General features: G+C 40.0%; 2 protein-coding genes across 2 annotated transcripts in view; both read left to right on the forward strand.

The window, feature by feature from the left end:
- Nucleotides 1-4491, forward strand: part of LOC137255762 (phosphatidylinositol 4-kinase alpha-like) — a 77539-nt gene extending 73048 nt beyond the window's left edge. Inside the window, exons 45-49 of the mRNA XM_067793285.1 lie at nt 70-174; nt 369-494; nt 817-937; nt 1100-1259; nt 1553-4491. Coding sequence (XP_067649386.1) covers nt 70-174; nt 369-494; nt 817-937; nt 1100-1259; nt 1553-1778 — 738 coding nt within the window. The 3' untranslated portion in view covers nt 1779-4491. The remainder of the gene's footprint in view (nt 1-69; nt 175-368; nt 495-816; nt 938-1099; nt 1260-1552) is intronic.
- Nucleotides 4492-6765: 2274 nt separating this feature from the next.
- On the forward strand, nt 6766-21330 carry LOC137284615 (anti-sigma-I factor RsgI6-like). Its single transcript, XM_067816501.1, has 13 exons — nt 6766-7036; nt 10103-10254; nt 10867-10959; nt 11610-11766; nt 12639-12681; nt 13958-14116; nt 14464-14519; nt 15912-16043; nt 16512-16683; nt 17011-17115; nt 17970-18185; nt 19861-20074; nt 21223-21330. Exons 1-13 carry the CDS (start codon nt 6861-6863, stop codon nt 21258-21260), a joined length of 1713 nt encoding a protein of 570 aa, XP_067672602.1. The 5' UTR covers nt 6766-6860; the 3' UTR covers nt 21261-21330.
- Nucleotides 21331-22097: the final 767 nt, after the last annotated feature.

The following is a 22097-nucleotide window of genomic DNA, read 5'->3' on the forward strand; positions in this document are numbered from 1 at the left end:
GATTACTCTTTCACTCTCCTGCCATGTCTCTATCTGGACTGGAATGATGGAAATGTCTGACTGTTTCAGGACATGCTGGCCCTGCAAGTTATAGGAATGTTCAAGAATATCTTTGAACTTGCTGGACTGGAGCTCTACTTGGCTCCATACAGGGTTGTTGCCACAGCACCAGGGGTAAGAACTCTCACTGTATATCTCAATACTGAATGACGTGTGATTTTATTGAACAGGAATAAGCCTAATATCTATACCACCCTTTGATGAAGGATAAACCACAGTTTACCTTGGGACATTTTCTGTCTTGTATTTAGAGTAGGGAAATAATTGTAACCAGTGACCTGTATGACATTCTCTGTGTTGTATTCTAGTGCGGTGTGATCGAATGTGTGCCAGACAGCAAGTCACGTGACCAGATCGGTAGACAGACAGACATCGGCATGTATGAATATTTCATAGCCAAATATGGAGATGAATCTTCACGAGAGTTTCAAGCTGTAAGTTTTTACATCTTCATCATCATCATCATCATCATCATCATCATCATCATCATGTAGTACTTCATTCCTACTTGACAGTGGTACTATCATTCATTGCAAGGAAGGTGCAGTAGCCTCCCGGTTAAAGCCCTCACTCGTAACGCTGGTGTGTTCCGCTTTGACAGTGGTGGGATTTTTCTAAAAGCTGTGTTAGACTCACCCATTCATTAAATATTCTGCCTTCATTGCTACTCATCAGCTTCTAATCAATCAATTAGTTCTCTCACTTCTTTTATGCTACTCAGAATATTTTCTAATCACATGACACTGTCTCCAACAGGCTCGACATAACTTCATCGTCAGTATGGCTGCCTACAGCATTGTCAGCTTCCTCCTGCAGATCAAAGACAGACACAATGGAAACATTATGCTCAACAGCAAGGGACACATCATCCACATTGGTCAGTCACACGTTTCCGTGATTCCATTTAGGTCTCGGTAACTTTTGTTGATTGTTAAGAGTCATTTCAAATGAACAGAATCATTTTGGTTTGTTAGTTTTGTATTTTTCATTTTTTTATTTGTGACTGTTTGTCTGATCTTTGGATCACATTTTGTTGCAGATTTTGGCTTCATGTTTGAAAGTTCCCCAGGAGGAAATCTTGGCTGGGAGCCAGACATCAAACTAACGGAGGAAATGCTGATGATCATGGGTGGCACGATGGAAGCACCGTCCTTCCAGTGGTTCATGGAGCTGTGTGTTCAGGGATACCTGGCTGTCAGGTAGGCTGACAAACACCCACTTTATCTTTTCCATCCCTGAAGGTCCAGGTTAGAATTCATCTTCAACCCACTCTTGTCGTAAGAGGTGACTTCGATCAAGTGGTCATGCTCGCTGGCTTGTTGCTATCGTATCCCAATTCCATTGATCAATGGTCACACTTTTGATCACTGAATTTTCAGGTCCAGGCTCATTTTTTTAAAGACTGCCACTACATAGCTGGAATATTGCTGAGGAAGGTCTTAAACAAACCAACCATTTATGTTATAACATCAGCTAATATTGATTTCTCCAGGCCATACCAAGAGGCTATCATCTCCCTGGTGTCGCTGATGCTGGACACAAGACTACCATGTTTCCGTGGACAAACCATCAAGCTGCTCCGGAGCCGCTTCGCCCCACAGGCCAACGAGAGAGAGGCTGCCAACTTCATGCTGAAGATCATCCGAGAGTGTACCCTTAACTGGCGTGGTCGCACCTACGACATGCTACAGTACTATCAGAACCAAATACCTTATTAACTGACTCGGTGCCAGAGAATGGAATGCAGCAACCAGTCCGTTGCAACTTGTCTAGTGTGTGTAGATATAGTGTATAAATATTTAATGGGTGTATGAAGGCCATTCAAATATGATTTTTTTTGCCTTTTATGGGAATGTACAGCCTGTGGCCTTGGACTGAAATCATGTACTATCTCTGAGACCATTCCTTTGTATATTTGTATATGACAGACTTTGTTTGGAATCATGAAGAAAGAAGTTTATGGCATCACTATTTGTTATTCACTTTGCAAATGATGACAGATCATTCAGTCGTATATTTAAAAACAACACCATCAATCCACAGTAAGAAAATCCCAAGAAGATTTATCTCTAAAGGAGAGAATTTATGGATGTCAGCTTCTTTATTTGAGGAACTCATTTTGGGTACATTCTTTCTCCTTCATCAGGTGAATGGATTTATGGATGTCAGCTTCTTTATTTGAGGGATGATCCACATGAATGTTATGTTCCTCAAGCTGACATCCACAAATTCTTACCTTCATGTGTATCACTTCAAAATGCCATTCAAAGACTCTAGATTTCTCCCAGATCATACCCATCACAGCATACTCCAGCACAGCTTACCACTCATTACAACTTCAGCATTACTTCTGCCTGTAGAGCAGACGGCTTCTGTTTCCATACCCGATTGGTCCCACCAAAGGTAAAAATAGCATCTGTAGCTCAGCCTGGTGCTTGGCATTAAGCTGAGAAAACTGACTAATCGTCTCAAAGTCGGAATACTGTGTCTGGGATATCCATCACTCTGGCATGGTATCTCAGTAGGCTGGCGCCAGAAAACCAGCGCATGTACATCACAGTGAAGTTCAATAGTCTTGGACTTTTATGTCCATCTCACCTATCTATTGTGCAGTGAAATCCCCCTCTGTAAACTTGTACATATTTCTTCAAGATGCGGCTGTGATCCAGTGTTTTATCAGTGTGTTTTATATGTTACTCTATGAATCATGTTATAGTTGAACTGTTTCCCATAGTCTCATGGCACATGGCCTTTCTTGTGTTTGCGTCTACCCACAGGTAAAGTCACTGTAGTAACACTATGAAACTTTCGTCAAGAAAGGTGCAACTTTGGTGTGTACTCACTTCAGTTTAGTTACTGTTTAAGATTTAGCCAGTTAGGGTACAATACTGGTGCAAAATGTGGTCCATTTCAAAGGAACCATTTTGTTTCATAGCCACAAGTAATTAAAATGCATAATGTATGCATAAATTACAGCAAAAATCTTTATAAAAGTCCTCTTCATAATATATTTAAAATATTGACAAATTTATAGAAAGCATTGGTCAGAGGGTAAGAACAATCATTTTTTTGTTTTAGCTGTGATATTTTATTACTTTTTGTTTCACATTTTTCTGTTTTTATGTACGTATTGTAATCTATGTCTACAAGCACTACTGTATGATAGCACTGTAACAGTCAATGCCAATAAGTTGTTTTCTGGTTTTAATCACTCACTTTGTTAATTTCAACACCGTTTGGATCTTTTTGTCCAATACATCAAAACTTACCTGACAAGCTAGTCCGTGGTCATTTTAGATTTAAGGACAGACTCATTTTCCACCCATTGTTGAAAATTTGTTGAACTGAGTTCCCAGAGAGAGTATGTACCAGTATGGAAACAAAACGTGCACTGGTGTATGCAGTATTCTAAATAAGCAGGAAAGACTAAGGTTCTAGGCATATTTTCAGTGTTAAGATTCTAGTAAATTTGAGAGAAGTTAATTTAGCCTGGTAATCAAAGCATTCACTTGTCACCCTGAAGACCTTGGTGCTTTCATACATGGGTATAAAGTGTGAAGCACATTCCTGGTGTCGCTGTTGTGGTATTGCCAGAATATTGCTAAAGTGGTGTAAAACTAAACTCGCTCATTTGTTGTTTGAGTCAGTTCCTAGTTTGAATTATGTCAAAGACCTCCAGGACCACAGTACCCAGCTTAGTTTTCAACTCCATGTGTGCATAGTATATTTTGTTCTGTTTGGTTTCGTCACCGGTTCTGATTCAGAAAGAGTCTCATTTAGTGACACTTCGCAAATTGGTCTGTCTGTTAGAATGTCACTTTGTATAGTGAACTGTACAGTAGCTATGAAGTTTACAGTCTGTTTCATTTGCTGCGCACCTGACACAATCAGGACAAGACAGCAACAAGCTTTATCAGAGATATTTCTAGACATGCTGTCATGTCTGGATTAACAGAATCTCTGATGCTCGTGTTAACTGGACCACTGTACTGATTGCCAATCTCCGAATGCCCATTGATATTAAAATAGATTTGAATATCTTGGCTAACATGGACCTAGGTAGGATCTCATTCTGTCACAGAAAGAGCAATTTCAAGTCTTCATTACTGTTGAAAACAACATGAACTTTTTCCCCATACACATTAGTTGTAAAGAAGTGTTATTTAAATGGATTTTTGTGAATATCTAGCCCACCATGAACTTAACGTGGGACACAGAACAGCACAGACACAAGGATCAGCATTTCATGTCTTGATTACCCTTTGAGTGCAATAACGTTGCTTGAGCATAATAGACTTTTGTAAATAGTATTGTATCTGAATTAAATCTACAGCAAAATTGCATCATCATCCGGTCACTGAGTAGGAGCAGTGATTCTGATACATTTTCCAGGAAATGTGATGTTGTAATACTAGAATAAAATTATCTAAATATATTCATATTTGGTGCGGGTTTTTTTTTTCAAGCAGACTGTGTTTGTCAAAAAGTCAATACATGTATTGGATTGTCAGAACATCAGCCAAGGAGGGGGAAAACAGACATGAAAAAGTGCTCAGAGAAAACAACTTGACTGATTTTCTCATACAGTCTGTGGACAAAACCTCATTCCTGGAATAGTCTGATGCCTTGCCAACTGTCTTTAGGGCGAAATGGATGGGTTCTCAGACCAGGTGACTTAGTTCAAGCTGATGTCATTGTACCACAACATGAATCACTTCTTTGTGTGATTTAGCACAACCTTAGGCCCTGCCCAGAAACCCAACCACTAACCACATGTCATGTGTTCAAGTATCACACGTGTCTAATTACATAATGTGGCAGAGACAGGACTCGGGTGCACGGGTCATGAATCAATTTAGAATGTTCATGGCGTATAGCCTGATATGTGGTCAATGATTGAAGCTGTGTATTGCATATTGTCTTTAGCAGGCAGGCAGGCTGACTTATAGATGTCAATAAACCAGACATTGAGCTCTCCCTGTGACAGAGGCTGCTTACCACAATCAACAAGTTTTTTATGTAACGAGTAGATTATTTACTTGTTTGTGTACACAACCAAGATTAGACTACTGCTCACGACCTCATACTCCGGGCATGCATACTGTTTCAAGCTCCTCGAACCTATTCACTGCGCATGCGATATGAGCGCAGCACAGCTCTTGAGACCACTTTTCCCCCAGCGCTGGGGAAATTTAGTGAATCGTTTGATCTCAGATTTCGCAGGCTTTTTTTTCATCGCGATTTTTCCAACTTTACAGGCTGAATTGTCATTTTTGTGGATTTGTTTCGGTAAGTACATACCGAAAGATATCAGAATCTGCAAAGATGCGTTTTACGTTGCATGTGACCTTTAAACTAAGGTGAGGGGTAGCAATTTAGGAGGCTTCAGGGAATACCCTCTTCTCCAATCATCTCTAAAAGTTACAGAAGTGGAGACTCATCTTAATCAAACTCTTTGTAGATCAGTATGGTGTGAAGTGGTATCGATTAATAATAGGAAACGAAGTATCGATCTATCATAGATACATATAATCGTAACTTTGAGCCAAAAGTCCTAAATATGTACATTGTGTGAGAAAATTAAAACTTGTTTCTTTCACAAACGGTAATTACGATATTGTTAATAACACATCTTTCATATCGATAATCATTAATGATATTTCCGATTATTGATCATTTTAGCCAGCCCAAAGTGATACCAATACATAAGCAAACATTCTTCGTTTGTGTTGTTAGAACTGTGTACTAACCTCTCTCCTTATGAACTGACTAAATCCGTGACACTGTCGGGAAACCGTGGCCAGACTGATACAGGTTGTGAGATTGTCACAAAGGTTGTTTCGGTCATTGCTTGAGAAAAGACGTACTGAACATGCACCTAACGTCTGAGGCAGCCTATAAACTCGATGATCATGGTCTCGTCTTTAGAAGTCCCGTATATTTCTTTATTTCCTTCGAGGCTGTTTTCGCTTTATTCGTTTGTTTGTTTTTCTTGTTAATGCAACACTCAGCAATATTCCAGGTGTCTCATTAAAAAAACGTTGTGGATATTCCAATCTGGGGTACATACCACTCTAGTGCGTATGACTCAATAGCGGACCGAGGAATTGCAATCTAACTCGAAAACTAATAAACATAAAATACTCAATGAAACGCTCATCATAATTAAAACATCATACCAACTCTATGAGGTTTTTGGAGATGTTTTATCCTAAATATAAAAAAAAGTTGTTTAAAAAACTATCCAAAATGTTGACACAGGTCACTATTACGAGGGAGGAGTGCAGGGAAAGGGACAGTCGTGTTCGAGAAGCAGGTGCACAAGTGCCAACAGTTTTTATTCATTTACCAGTGCTGTGCTGTCTCCGTGCTTTCTCGCACACCAGGCTGTCCCTTTCCCCCCTGCCCCAACACCCCCCCACCCCTTCCCCACTCACACACGCCTCGTAACAAACAGTTGCAATTCATCGGTCCGCTTTTGAGCCAAATAGACTATAAGCAGCACCAATGCATGTGACTGGTCTTTGAACAACCAAGTCTGGACCTCTTGTGCATCAAGACCAGTTCTCACCTGTGGGGCAAACATGGATTGAGTTCTCACCTGTAAATAAACAGCCATGACAGAAATTCAAAGATAACCCACAATGTTGTCTGTGTAGTAGGACATTCTTCCTTTATCAAAATGAATTGTCATTTCTTAAAAAAATAGACGTCAACTGGAAACACCACCTGCTGTCTTTCATTACATCTGGTTAACCTGCCACAGTTCAGAGACACACAAGTCATTCCAAGAAACAGTCATGTGGATAATCTGCCTCCTGATCCCGTCTGTTTGGGGAGGGACAGAACTTCTGAAGAACGCCGACTTCGAGAACCCACACTTCAGCAGCAGCACCGACTGGTACGTCATGTCCGGAACAATCTCAGCGACATCCGACGCCTACCACGGCCATACGGCGGCTAAAATCTCAAAAAGGTAATATGTCAAACTGAAGATAGAAGAGTGACAGTAACTAACCTCCATGGATCTAATTATAATGATGATACTCAATTTTACATTAATCAATTTAAAATATTTGAAATGTAAAAGTGATTCATTAGCAATAACTGGAGACTATTCGTAGTGTATCACTCCGCAATTTACCTTCAGAATTATGCATGTAAACCAACTAATATCGAGAAATTATGTCTTAGAATTTATAGCAACTTATCATCTTATTGACATTTGGACAAAGTGGAATGCTAAATCTATAAATTACAACAGGTAGGGGAAAAACGAGACGACAAGCGAGACTTCGTTGTAACAGATGACATTTTTCATGTTACATTGGATTCAGATATTCTGTCAGGCTTAAAAAGTGATATATCAAGAAGTACATTAACCTTTAGCCAAACCCTTTAAACCAGGAATGCGAAAGGGGCTATTGTAAGTTTACTAGTTACTTACTGCTAAACCAGGAATATCGCTATTGAGTCAAAACTGTCTGAAATGATACAATTGAAGAATATTGATCAGAAAAAAGTATGACTTTAAAACATTGATCATATTATTCTTATCATTTCTGATTCCTTATTTTAAGAAATCGTATAATGAAAATTCAAGGAGTGACTATATCTTTTTCATCCTACATAAAACAGAAGCTGAAAATGCAGATAAACTGGAACTAAAATTCAAACATGTTGAGGTCCTTCAAAATGGTTCTGCCAACTGGAAAGTAGTAGTTCCAAAAACAACATATCAACCAATAAATTGATAACTAATGATAACAAAGAAAAATACAGACAGTAAATCAATACTTAATGAAGTAAAGTTATGTTATAAATATCTCCTATGCTGCTCAGGAACAGTTCAAGAAGGAAGACTGTTCGAATGACCCTAAAACTCCAACTCTTAACATAAAACTAAGAGACAATCCTGAAATTAGTATGGAGGAACTTAGCAATGCTGTTTACAAGATAGTAAAAGCCCAGGAATTGATGGATTTCTTACTGATTTCATTACTGAAATAAAATCAAAGAATGAAAAGTATGGATTTACAGATTCGTTAAAAATGATCAACTAAGCATGAAATGTCTTCAAATACAACAAGGTGTGTCATCACCTGTATTCCAAAATCCACTAAAGAGAGAATAATACTGAAAAGACCTGGAGGATAAACACTTTACCCGTTCCCATTTATAAACTTAACAGTTCCTGTGTTGCACATAGATTAAAAGTTACTTTAAATGAACTTATTCACTTTATCAAACTGGTTTTATAGCAGGTAGGGTTATTAGCGAAAATACAAGGCTACTATATGCCATTATGTTCCAACCAAAGACATGAAACGTTCGTGGTTTGCTTATTCTGATTGATTTTTAAAAAAGCAATTGACACTTATTCGAGATGTCGAGATAGATAGATGGTCAATTGGATGGAATGATAAAATAAAGAGGAGTATAATTAAAAATAAATATGAAGGAGGATTGAGAATGATTGATACGAACAGATTTATTGATGCATTGAAATTATCCATCTTAAAATTGTATTTTCATGGATCTGAAGAAAGAAATCCTTGGAATATGTAATATCCTATGAGCAAGTTCTAAAACTGTTATTGAGTTTGAACCCCCTTTTTGATATAATGTGCTAAAATCATGGAAACAGTTTCACAAACAACATTATGTTGACCCAAATGATGTTCATGAGATTCTATCCCAAAAGCTATGGTTCAATCACAACTTCAAAAACTACACAATTCACGAAGAATTGGCCAGAGAAATTGATTATGTATATGAGGGATATATGTGATGAAAATGGGTTACTAGTAATATAATCTTTGAAAGAGAATTATCATAACTAAGGTGCCTTTTTAGATTTTAGATATTTACTGAATATACCACTTGAGACTTGGAAACATACTTTAAAGCACTGTCGCACTGCCCCAGTCAGTAATCTGTATGCTAGCAAATGCCAGATAAATTTAGTATGAACATCAAAAGACTGCAGGAATATTTATGATAAAATTATATGTAATGATAAATGTTCAAACAATTGTAATAAATGGCAGCTTATATTTCCTAAGACTGACTTTAATTGGAAAACATGCATTTACTGTATATAGGAAAGGATTTCAAGATACAACGCCTACAGACTTTTAACATAGATTTCAACAAGGTACTAATTACATAAAAAATGAAACTGGTCACAATGAATGAAGTTGATAATAGTTGTTGTTGTTTTTGCAAAGATGTAAATGAGTGTGTGTATCATGTGTACCGGGAATGTCAGGAGACAAAAACCTTTTGGATAAACCTACAAATGGCTTAACCATTTTTATCCGCATCCATTGATATTATCAAAGAAATTATGTGGTTTCGTGCTCCACAAGAAAATAGAATACTAAACTGCATCATTATTGCTGCGGAAACACATATGCAGTACTGAAAAAATGCTGCCCTCGTTATATATACAATTTCTAAAAGAAATATTACTTGTACAAAATAACATATCAACAACAAAAAATAAAATAAATAATTGCAATCAATAATGGAGTCTTCTCTCCTCAGTACTTAGGTGACTCCAATTATCTTAACTGTACATCATGTAGTTGCCCACGGTTTTGCATATCTGTGATATGTTGGGAACTAATAAAAATATGTAAAAACTGTGTACATGTTTTGGAATATCTACATTATTCATAATACATAGCTTGTTTGATGAATGACTGTCCGAATTCGTTGTGGGCCACCTTTGGATGGTTACAAAGGAAATATTCTTCCACTCTTCATCAAGTGCATTGCCGTGTTCATGTGCAGTAGCTGGAAGGACAGGACAACTTGCAAGTCGTTCCACGTTTTGAATATAGTTGAGGTGCGACCGCACTCCTATTTATCGCAATGTATATTAAAAATTAAATCATATTCAAATAATATTTCATCTGCAAATACAGATTAGTACAAACATGACCTGTTCCTATTCATACTCATACACACTCACTGATATGACGCAATGACGTGTTATCCCAGACTTTACCCTTTACCCTGACCTTACCCTTTACAGGTACCACGACTATGGGGCGTTGGATCAGTACGTCACGGTCAAGAAAGGTCACCGATACTTCTTCCGCGCATACGTGAAGATACTCAATTATGCTAGCGGAAAGGATCATGAGTCTGTGTCTTCAGGGATTGCAGTAAAGGAAAGAAGCAGCGGTGAGAGCATAAATATTCATTCACTCATCCATTCACCATCCATCATTCATTCAGCTAGCCATTCATTAATTCATTCATTCATTCACCTACCCACCCACATTTCATTTATTCATCTGTTCATTCAACTAGCCATTCATTCATTCATTTATTCGCTAGTCTACTGGTTCAGTCATTCACACACCCAGGCAGCTACACATTTATCCACCCATTCATTCATCCAGTCAGTACGCCATTCATCCAGTCATCTATTCATTCATTTACTCGTGTATGATACATGTAGAGCAGATTTTACATGTAAAATATATGGTATAAAATCTACTTAGGACGTCTTGTATTGAATTATTGGAGGGATGTGTTGCCCCGGGTTTGTTTTGCTATCAATAACTCGACAATCTCCCTATTTCAACATTGAGATGTCTGACGCGGTCCCCGTTTAGATGGTGTTCAGATATCCTTTTTATCTACTATGACATGTATTGCTTATTTGAAGATCTTTCTATCTCATCCTGTAGAGATATGACGTGTTCCCTTTTTACAGATCTTTCTTTGCCAGCAGCATCTGTCATGACATGCATCGCCTTCCAGCTAACATCTTATTTTTGCGACTTTCAGGAAAGACGCATTATCTTGGATTTGGCACCACACCGCATGTACAGAAAAACCAGTGGCACATCATCGGAGGGGACGCCAAAATAACCAACGTTGGTATGTCACTATGCTTACGTCATGTTACATCACGCGGAACGCCCGGGTTCGAGTCCTCACATGGGAACAGTGCGTGAAGCCCATTTCTGGTGTCCACTGCCATGATAGTGCTGGAATATTGGTAACAGTGGCGTAAAGTTAAACTCACTCACTGTTAAACATGTAGCACCGATACAGGTGAGATCAGGAGAGTAAGATCACATATAGCCGTGAAGCCAATATACAAGAAGGAATCGTGTGATTGGACCGTCAACGCCGAAAATTGAAATTCAAATATTGAGTGAGTGAGTGAGTGAACATAGTTTACTTCCCACTCATAAATATTCCAGCCATTTGTCATCTGTAAATAACCGGATTTGGACCATACAATCCAGTGATCAACTGCATGGCCATCAATCTACGCAACTGGGATACGATAAAATGTGTCAACCCATTAGCCAGCCTGACCACCCGACCCCAGAGATTTCATATATAATATTACCTTGGATATTTACTGTCGAAGTAAACTATTAGCACTGACAGCATGAAGGGAATACGTCCCGAGCCAGCCACGCAATTGGGAAACGAAGACAACGAATGCGTATATGTGCACTGACAGTATTAAGTTATGAAGAGTTCTTCTGCATGATAGATCTCTTAACTGTTCACAGATATATCTGAGGCGCGTATCTACATCCGACCTTCCGACCAGAGCGTGGACTTCATCGTGGACTACGCTAGTTTGCAGGAAGTTTCCCCACTGTCTGCTTTCCCTGGCGACGCCAACAAGAGGATCGATAGTTACCGGAAAGGAGATCTTACGATCAGGTAGGTGTAGAACAGCATCTGAAATTTATATGTATTAGAACAAGCTTATGTATTTGTGTCAATCTTAAGTGACAATGAGACAACGAGTGGTCAAAATATCGCATTGTCATATTGTCTCCCTTTCGGTCAATATCAACGATATTACTCGAAGCACGACAATTCAACCATGCGATGAGTGAACAAATGGTCAAATTGTCATATTGTCACCCTTTTGATAAATATCAACGATATTCGTAGAAGCGTGACAATTCAGTCATGCTATAACTGGATCAATTGTCACATTGTCGTCCTTGGTGTGAATCTATATCAATGATATTATTCGAAGTGCAACACGTTACCGTGGGATAAGTTGTCAGAATGTTACACTGAGGCACAATGGTTAATTTAAAGACATTTCGTTCGTCTCTGTAAGGGAGACAAGAGAGACAACACGAATAGTCGCATGACACATTTTAGCTTAAACGTGAGAGACACATGTACCTCTTTGTGTCCTGGATTCGCTGATACCACTTCATCAACATTATGAGCACCCATTTACGCAGTTAGGATACGATGACGTCATCCACCCGATCCCGTTAATCGCCTCTAACGACGAGCAGGGGTTACTGAAGACCAATTCTAACCCGGATCTTCGCGCATTTGCGCTTTATTTACTAGTATCTCGGACCAGAGGTGTTCTCTCTTCTCTTTGGATTGCAGACAGACTAGATTAATGACATATTGTGCGCCATATTATCACGGTGCCTCTGTCATTTGTTCGTGTTTCCATTCACTTGTTCGCCTAGTACATTACCTACTGAAGTGACATGATGTAGCTTCATGTATGCTGACTGTGGCACAACGCAACATTCACTTTGTTATTCCCTTCTCAGGCTTGATGATCACTCGGTAGAACCCAGTGGACTCACCGTGGAGGTGAGTTTAATCTCTTTTCACCAGGGTGAGACAGGTTATACGCGGTTTTAGGAATATTCAAGCAAAATCAATATTGCGTGCAAATATTACACTGCTCTTAGGTAAAATTTCACGAAGAACCCGTCCAACTTTTCAGTGAAAGGGGTTAAACAACATTTTTACAGTTCCGAAATGTTGCAGTAATGTGGCATATAAACTGCCAGACAAAAGAAAAAATATGCTTGATGGAGGCGAAAACAGAAATAAACAATTCATAATTTTATTCAGAGATCATGCATGGGAAACGAGTGTTATAATGGCTGTGTTTTGGACTTTATACCTGAAGTGTTTTGGCAATTGTTTTTATCAAGTGACACCTTGTCAGTTCCACTGATGAAGTGTGGAGTTACTTTTGCACGTCGGTATATATGCTCAACAAATAATTTAAGGACCGGCCAAATTTTCAATGTTAAGATGCCCCATAGTTCATATTAGCTCCATGTATCCAATACTGAATATTGGGCTGGTCATTAACTTTTTTGTTGAGTATATATCAGAACGGGTGTGAAAATGCGGCATCTCTGAGTATATGACGTATGTGTTTCATTGTAAATCATCAGTTACACGGTGTTTTGAAAGGGTGTTCGGGGTTGTGAGATCGTCGTAAATTCCCGTACACCCTTTCAAAACACTCTGACGAATTAAGTACCCTTAAGATCTCTCTGATAAACCTGTCTTCACAAACCAATGTTTAATAGAAATAACATACAACTATGCATTCGTAAGGGGGAATAACTCCCGGTGGTTTAGTTGATGATAGAATGGTAGAATTTGAGGTGTTTGTTAAAAGACAAGTGAAATGCAAAAACGTTCTATTTGTTTCATATTTTATTATTACTATGTTTATACTCTTAATTGTATACGCCAACTCTAAAATCTCGAAGCAACCAGCTGTTTGGCAACCATGTTCCATCTAAAGTCAAAGTCATTTGTGCAACAAGTGCAGTGTGTCAAGTGGTAGATTTCACGTGGGGTACTGTTCGTACATCCTGGCAAATCCGCCTACATAATTTCGTATGCTTTGGCTATTGACCAATCAGAATTTGACATATTTATCGTAAGGGTAATAAGTAAGGACACGGCTGTAAACTAATGTGGCATCTTTGTGTATATGAAGTGTAAACTATCTTTAATCCGTCAGTATGTACAACGCCACGGTTTTATACTGATACAAGATGTTTGTGTAGATGGGGTGTGTACTTTCTTTAATCCGTCAGTATATTTGTGTGCACGCCAGGTGCAGGAGACGTCCGGTCTGTTCGCCTTCGGGTCAGCTGTGAACGCCGGGGCATTCGTGGACCCCCGCTTCAAAGGCTACCGGGACTACTTCTACAAGAACTTCAACTGGGCTGTCATTGAAAACGACCTCAAATGGACCAATATGGAGCCACAGAGGGTGGGACATTTTCTTTGACTAGATTACTTACACTCCCCTCAAGGGTACAATTTGTAAAGCTCATTTCTGGTGCCTTTCGCCGCGATAATACTGGAATATTGCTAAAAGCGGCGTAAACAGGCACTTTCATCTAACAGAAGTGACAACATGACTTCAACATGAGTTCAATTTTTTAAAAAAAACACCATTTCGGGAGTGATCTTTATATTTTTCAAGAAAGGGTTCTGCGAAAATGGTTTTTAAAATATACAATAATATTTATGGACAAATATGTTATGATTCTTCTTCTTCTTTTTCTTCATCATCGTCGTCATCGTCGTCGTCCTCATATGTGGTGTTGTTTTTAGGGTCACATCGACTACAATACTGCAATGAACGCCATAAACGCATTGCTCCATAACGGGTATGCTTAGTCCAACCACTCCCTAATCTTCTGTTACATAATGTATGAACATCCACTCTGGTGTCGTCTTGTAAGTGAGTGGGTTTGTGAGTGAGAATGATGTTACGCCGCTTTTAGCAATATTCCAGCAATGTCGCAGCATAGGACACCGAAAATATATCTCACACATTGTACCTATATAGGGATTCGAACCTAGGTTTTCGGTGTGATGAGCGACCTCTTTACCCACTGGGCTATTGTCAGTGTATTTATATACATGCACTTAACATTACGAAAAAGAACAAGCCATGTTAGTTCTTCTGATATTGTAATGACTTTGGTGTCCTTACTCCCCTTGCATTGTATAAACATTTAGGGCAATATGGTGATCATTGGGGATTATAGATAGAACTCCAACTACATCACACGGGTCAGTTTTGGCAAGTAAGAGAGCAATGATATTGCAATATTTCCGACTTCTCTATCTCACATCCAACTCCTTTATGTTCTTGTAATGCGAGGGTCAGTAACGTAGCCTAGAAGTTTAAACGTTCGCTCGTCATTCCGAAAACCCTGGTTCGATTCCCCGTTGTGATATTGCTGGAAAACTGCAAACGGAGGCGTAAAATTAAACTCACGCAATCTTGTAATTTAGACTGAACAATAAAAGAAACGTTTAGGAAAAAATACAAAAAGCGTTTTATGTCTCTTTTATTTAAGAACTTGACAAAACAGTTGCGTTTCTTTTGCTGTTCAGTATATGTAGTATCGAAGATGTGGCTTTGGTAGCATACCCTTTCATCTGATGACAGGTAACGGAGTGAGTTGGTATACGAACCCAAGTTTCGATAAAAGTATTGGAGTTATCTCCTTATCCTTATCTGTCGGGGTACACGGTGCATTCCGTTGAACACTTTTCAGACCATGGTCAGATAGTCATTAAACATTAGAAATGTATTGGTAAAATTGATGTAGCTCTTCTTTTCTTGCATTGTATTACTTCCAGCGTCGTGAGCCAATACCTACCAACTGTAACGGTATACCTACTTTTAATTTTATTTGATATTTTACCTTTTTAATCCATGTTAATTGTACCAATTTTTTGTTCTGGGCCTACTTGCACAACGAGATCTTAGCGCTTCTGATATCTTATTTTTAACCCTCTATTGGAGAATGGGAGTTACAATCACTGTAGCGCATTGTAACGGTACAACATTGACAAACTTTATGAATTAGATCATCGTTTATTTCGTGAGTGCGACGTTTTGATAGAGATTCTTATACCGTTCTCAGGAAACTCACGGAATCTGGCATCCATTACGTTTGTTAATATTGTACTTCTCAACTTCTCAGGTGCCACTTAAAGAAGTTTTTACAAAACGTCCTTGAAGATACGTTCACTCTTATATTTAGGATCAAAGTTCGAGGTCACAATATCTTCTGGGAATCGAACTCACCTTCCTGGGTTGACAAACTCTCTGGACAAGCTTTACGTCAGGCAATGGAGAAACGCATGAACGACGTCGTTGGACATTACAAGGGAAAGTAAGTTATTGTATTACCTTGTATATAGAGCGAAAATACTCAGCTGCGTCTCGTGTGATATTTTAGACTTGTGAAGATCAGGGTTAGAAGTGACATTCAGCAAACCATGCTTGTCGTCAGAGGCGTCTTGGTTGTATCGTATTCCAGTTGCATAGATCGATGCTCATGATGTTGATCACTGGAATGTCTGGCCCAGAATTGATTATTTACAGAGGTGGATTACTGTTGAGTGCAGCCTCAATGACAAACAAATAAACACGCAAGTTCATTACTTTTTAAACAGTATCATGTGTCTGTTTTGCATAATGAAATGCTGTGTAGTCATTGCATACGATATACTGTACATGTACAAAAGGTAATCTCGATCAGGCTCTTAAAACCCAGTACATCGTGAGACCATTAAGAAAGATACACTGACTTCTATCCCCGCAATGATATTGCTGAAATATTGCTCACTCTCTCTTCCAGATTGCAGCACTGGGATGTCGACAACGAGGCTCTGAGCGGTGACACCCTCGTACGCCATTCCGGAGACCAGAACCTCACGATGTGGATGTTCAGGGAGGTCCATAAGATCGATCCTAACGTGAAGTTGTTCTTGAACGACCACGAAATTGTGAACTACAACGCACATACCGTGGTATGTCTAGTTACTTCCTACCAGTTCCCATTTCCGTAAGCTCTTTGCGCGCACCACCTTGCGATATGCGAGACGGGATCCAGCATACCATACAAGGGAAACAACCCTAGAAGAACCCATGCTGTCCTCCATAATATTGCTGGAATATTGCTACAAGTGGCGTAAAACTAAACTCGCCCACTCACTCATTAATGATCTTCAGCAAGTGGCTTGTTGTTTCATTGTTAATATTCTATTTCTCCAGGATAAACTGCGCAGATATAAGAAAGGTATTATTTAACAGTTTAATGAAACTGTTGAAGTACAACATCTAGCTCTTCCTTCCAGGCTTTAGAAGATCAGGCTGTCTACTTCAAAGCAGCGGGAGTTCCTGTTTCAGGAATAGGCATACAGAGTCACGTCCATCACCCTATAGACCTGGCGGCGATCTGGGTAATGTCAGCGTTTTATCGACTTTTGTACTCACATCACGTGGCCAGTAACAACCCAGAAAATAATGATTAAAACAAATTGTTAACGCAATGTATGATCCAAGTATAGGGATATTTTTAAAATAGCATTTCGCAGTGCATGGAAGTTTCCACACCACCACTGCCGCTCATCTTTGCCTTAATCTACGTTTTCATCTAACTACCCCGTTTCGCTTCCATCCCACCCCAGCCCCTACCCAAACGCCCTGGACACTAGACACACACACACACACACACACACACACACACACACACACACACACACACACACACGCACGCACACACACACACACACACACACGCACACACACTCCACACCCCTTGCACACATGCGACCGTCATGTTCCATGTTAGTAATGATCTCTCGCAACTAATGCTTGACGTAAGAGGCGACTAATGGGATCAGGTGAGCCTGACTTGGCTGACACATATGTCATCGGATCATAGCTGCGTAGAGCGATGTTCATGCGGATAGTAACTGTATTGTCTAGTCCAGACTCGATTTTTCACACACCGCAGCCATTTACTGGGGGATTGGTGAGAACGTCGTGAAATTATACTCGCTCACTCACGTCCTTACCCCGCATCCCCAAAACAACGCCAACCCTCATATACACTATGTGTGCGGTCTGGTTTTGTCGCTACGTGGCTGAAACAATGCCAATGAGACTTAAAAGTTCAACTCCCTCACTCACTCATACGTTCGGTTTCAAAGCCACGACTGCAACTGTCCAATACCTGTTTATACGTATAGATTGCCACATAGACTGTAGCTCTTTTGTTCAAAAATCATTAATGTGTATACATGTTCCCCAGGCTCGACTGGACGAGGTGGCCCGGGCTGGTCTGCCCATCTGGATCACCGAGATGACCATAGAGGGCGTGCCAGAGAAGGACAAGCCACAGATGTTTGATGACCTGCTGCGTCTCTACTTCAGCCACCCATCCGTCCAGGGATTGTTGTTGTGGGGCTTCTGGAGTCAGAGAATGTCCCGACCCGAGTCAGCTCTGTGTACTGGATCTGACTGCACGGTAATGTATCCCCACTGATACAAGTTGGTGTAAAGAGAAATCCCGATATCAGTAGCAGGAGAACTATACAGTGTTTGTTTGTTGATTAAAGCAGCACTCATTAATATTCCAGCTATATGGCGGCTATTTGTAAATAATCGAGCCTGGACCAGACAATTCAGTGATCACCATCAGCAGCATTGATCATGATCTGCGCAATTGTATATGATGACATGTTTCATCCACGTCATAGACATGGCCTGTTAGTTGCCTTTTATACGATGTGTACGAGTTGGAAAAGGTCGATTATTTTTAAACTGTGAAATCAGCCACTTTGACCAAATTACAATCAATAAATATTTTAGAGCGAAATGATAGTCAGATGCAATATATTGGGATAAACAAGATGTTTTTGCACCGCTCGAATCTTCTGGGAGGAGTTACGCAAAGGTTGGTCTCCTGTAACGGAGGGACATTAAAGCAAAAACTAATTATAATCTGCCAGTCAATATACGTTTCCTTAAATAATGTACACATACTGTCGTAACTGGGGTTTGGGTGTCAGTAAACCCTATTACCATCGCCGTTCTCGCTTGGTCCGTCCGGGCTGCTACATCCAGGAATGAGTGGTCTGACGACCGGGTCTCCTGACACATAGCATTCATGTACTGGCACGCTAGCATACAAAGAATAACTCGGATAAGGTTCTATACTCACATAGGTTTACTCGATACTTCTTTTCATGACAAGCTGATGTAGCCTGGACAGGATAGGGCAAACTGTTTACCACATAGGGAACTGATCTATAGGGACGTGAACGTACGTTCCGATAACTCTGCAACCCGCACCCGCATCCCGCGCTCGCAGCTGCTGCACGTTTTACTGCTGACGGTATCTTCTTAATGTTTTCGAACCTGCTCCACCCTTGTCACATGACCCTATACAATCCCTTCGATTCGTTAGAAGTTACATCATTCCATGGTCTCATGCCGTGCCTCATGATTGGAAATTCCCATCCACTCTCATCGTTGAATCAGCATTAATTGCTACTTGACGAATCTATTCTGTTCTGTTGCTTGACAGTTATCCCCTATTTTCTATCTATTAATATATTACCCATCAGTACTAGCACTGATGCTATGACGAACTAACCGCAAATCTCAATAATGTATTTATACTCTTATATAGCGTTGGTATTCATCTATAAATTGAAAGAGTTTAGAGCATTTAGAGTTATGGGGATCCTTTCACAAATCAACCCTTACTAAGTTTAACCTTAGACTTAGGTAACCTTAGAGCAGTGTTAAAGAATGGGAGTTAAGGTAAACCTTAGTTAAGGTTGCTCTGTGAAAAGAGCCCATGGTCAACTATTGGTCCTGGTAGATTTTGCTGAAAAATGATTTAAAAGTTCTAGATTCATTTTGCAAATATGTGGCCGAGACATCTGAGAGCCCCGATCCCCGTAGGATTCTGATCCTGTGATCGTAGTGATCGTAAATCTTCATGGGCCTTGACAAGATCAGAAGGGTATGATGGTGCCAGTCTAGGGAGAAATGATTTAGAGGCTTGATCTTCGTGCACGCTTTCGTAGGCAGCCAAGACGAAACCCTCAACACTGGGGAATTATGATCGTATCTACTTGTTACTATATTGCATCCAGAGATAAGTAGTTCAGAGATTCTGTGTTTCCGGACAGGTAAATGACACCGGGAGACGTGTGAGTCATCTACTACAGACGGAATGGAAGACCCATGAAACCCACACCATCCATAAAGGTCAAACAGTCCGCATCCGGGGATTTAAAGGAAGCTACGTGTTGCGCGTGAAGCATAATGGCCACGCGATTCACGAAGAGAACTTCTACTTGGGCTACAAGGGAACTGACTTGAAAGTGTCTCTCACTGGATCCAGTAAGTCGCAAGTTGTTCTTACAGTTTCGCAACATCTGCATATAACGTTTTCAATTCGCCTCCCGGTTAGTCAGGAAAACTCTGTCTGTTTGGTTTTCTGTTGGGTACGGTATCTCCAATCTGTACTTCCTGCTCTGCATGTGTTGAGAAATGATTCTAGAAGTTGGTAACAGGCAAAGAGCACAGCGGGGATGCCTGGCTTACAGCACTCAAGATCGCTTGTGCATAACCTAATTAGCCCAATGGCCGGTGGTGTGGCTATTTACTCTGTATAAATTTGTCCCTGTCAGCAGCCGCTTGTTCTTGTGTTTAAGTGAGTTTATTTTTACGCGGCATTTCAAAATCAGTGACTTAGTTCAGTTTTACTCCGCTTAGCAATGTTCCAGCAATATCACTACGAAGGACACCTGAAATGGGCTTGTGGGGATTCGAATTCGGGTCTTCATTGTTACGAGCAAACGCTTTGGAACCAAGGCCACCCCACAGCCCCTAGCTTGTTCTCCGTTCGAATGTTAGAATCATCGGAATTGCCTTCTTTTTGTATACACTGTCACTCATGACTGCACACAGTCGTTGAGAACTGTCGCATCGGATGTGCCTAGTTTAGGTCAGCTAATGAGATGACATAGATATGTGCTGAGAAAACCAAATAAAGTAACATAGGGAAATTCAAGCGTTCCTTAATATTTTCCTGTTTTCATCGTCAACTTTCAAATGCGCCGTGGGAGGAAATCTGGGAATAAATACAGAAGCACTGCCATGAAGTGGCGTTCCCTAATTTGTTTCCCTCAGTATACATCTAAACGCTGCGAAATAAACCTTCTTACATACGTCATATCATGATGCCAGACGATTGTTAGCGATACAGCTTCCTTAGGCGGAGATTGGTAGTTACCGTGGCAGCGGGTATTACATTTTTCCGGCTACCACCTTCCTGGGAAGGTGGCACGGAAACTTGTTAAAGCGTCATTGACCAACGAAATTTAAGTAGTTTACATGCACGTGAGATAAAACCTAGTTATCTGGACACAGGGCACTCGTACGTCGACTCTTGAGAGAGATTTGAGTGACTCTTCTTTTTCAAAATAAGTTTATATTATCTATATTGTGTAGCCAATATTAATTATCGAACCTAACATTTGTTGCAGATTCCAGTCCGCACGTTAACCAGATCCTGGTGGGGTGACCGCAATCAGCTTACCTTTAGGGGACCTTCTCTGTGTATTGACAAAATAAACATGTTGACCATGGGAAAATGTTTGAATGCATGAACTGTAACCTTTAGGATCATTGGTTCACAAAAACATTAGCTCAGTGGACGGTGGTGTAATGATTCGATGTAAAGAATCTCCTCCTGATCCGAAATCACGGACTGAATGTTTCAAACCAAGCCCCAGTGTCACCAGCCCTAGTAATAGTAAAGACTGACACATCCAATTATTGCGCAGTATACGAGCCTACACTAATATCCATACACATTCTTCTTTATATGTGTATGGATATCAGTGTAGGCTTGTTGGACCCAGGACGTATTATTTTCAGCAATATAAGCCCCTTTGAGTGAGTCTAAGCTTCTGGAGCATAGTATATATTTGAAAGTAATACTAAAAATTGCTTAAGATCGCCAGTTTCAAAGGTAGTATGTTTTATGTCAAACTGAGCGCGTTTTTGGACGTAGCAATATCGTAATACTATATAATATATTCACAGGCAAATGGTATTGTGATTAATTGAAGTTAGATGTGTGAATTAACAACCATTATTGTTTTATGATTAGACGTGTATATATTATTGCAAGAACAATATCCGCAATAAAGGATTGCAATGGTCCATTATATACTTTTCCGGTGCACACATGCTGAGAAACGGTCAAAATGAAAATCGCAGAGTCAATGGCCAAAGTTGTTCGATAGAAGACAGATCTGGGATCAGCCATCAGAGGAATCTGGACTCCTTCCACGTGCACTCTATCCCTATGTACACCACTGGTCGCAGACGTTGGTGACGTTGGCACACTGGCGAT

This window comes from Haliotis asinina, chromosome 1 (genome assembly GCF_037392515.1).
Source record: "Haliotis asinina isolate JCU_RB_2024 chromosome 1, JCU_Hal_asi_v2, whole genome shotgun sequence".
NCBI lineage: Eukaryota > Metazoa > Mollusca > Gastropoda > Lepetellida > Haliotidae > Haliotis > Haliotis asinina.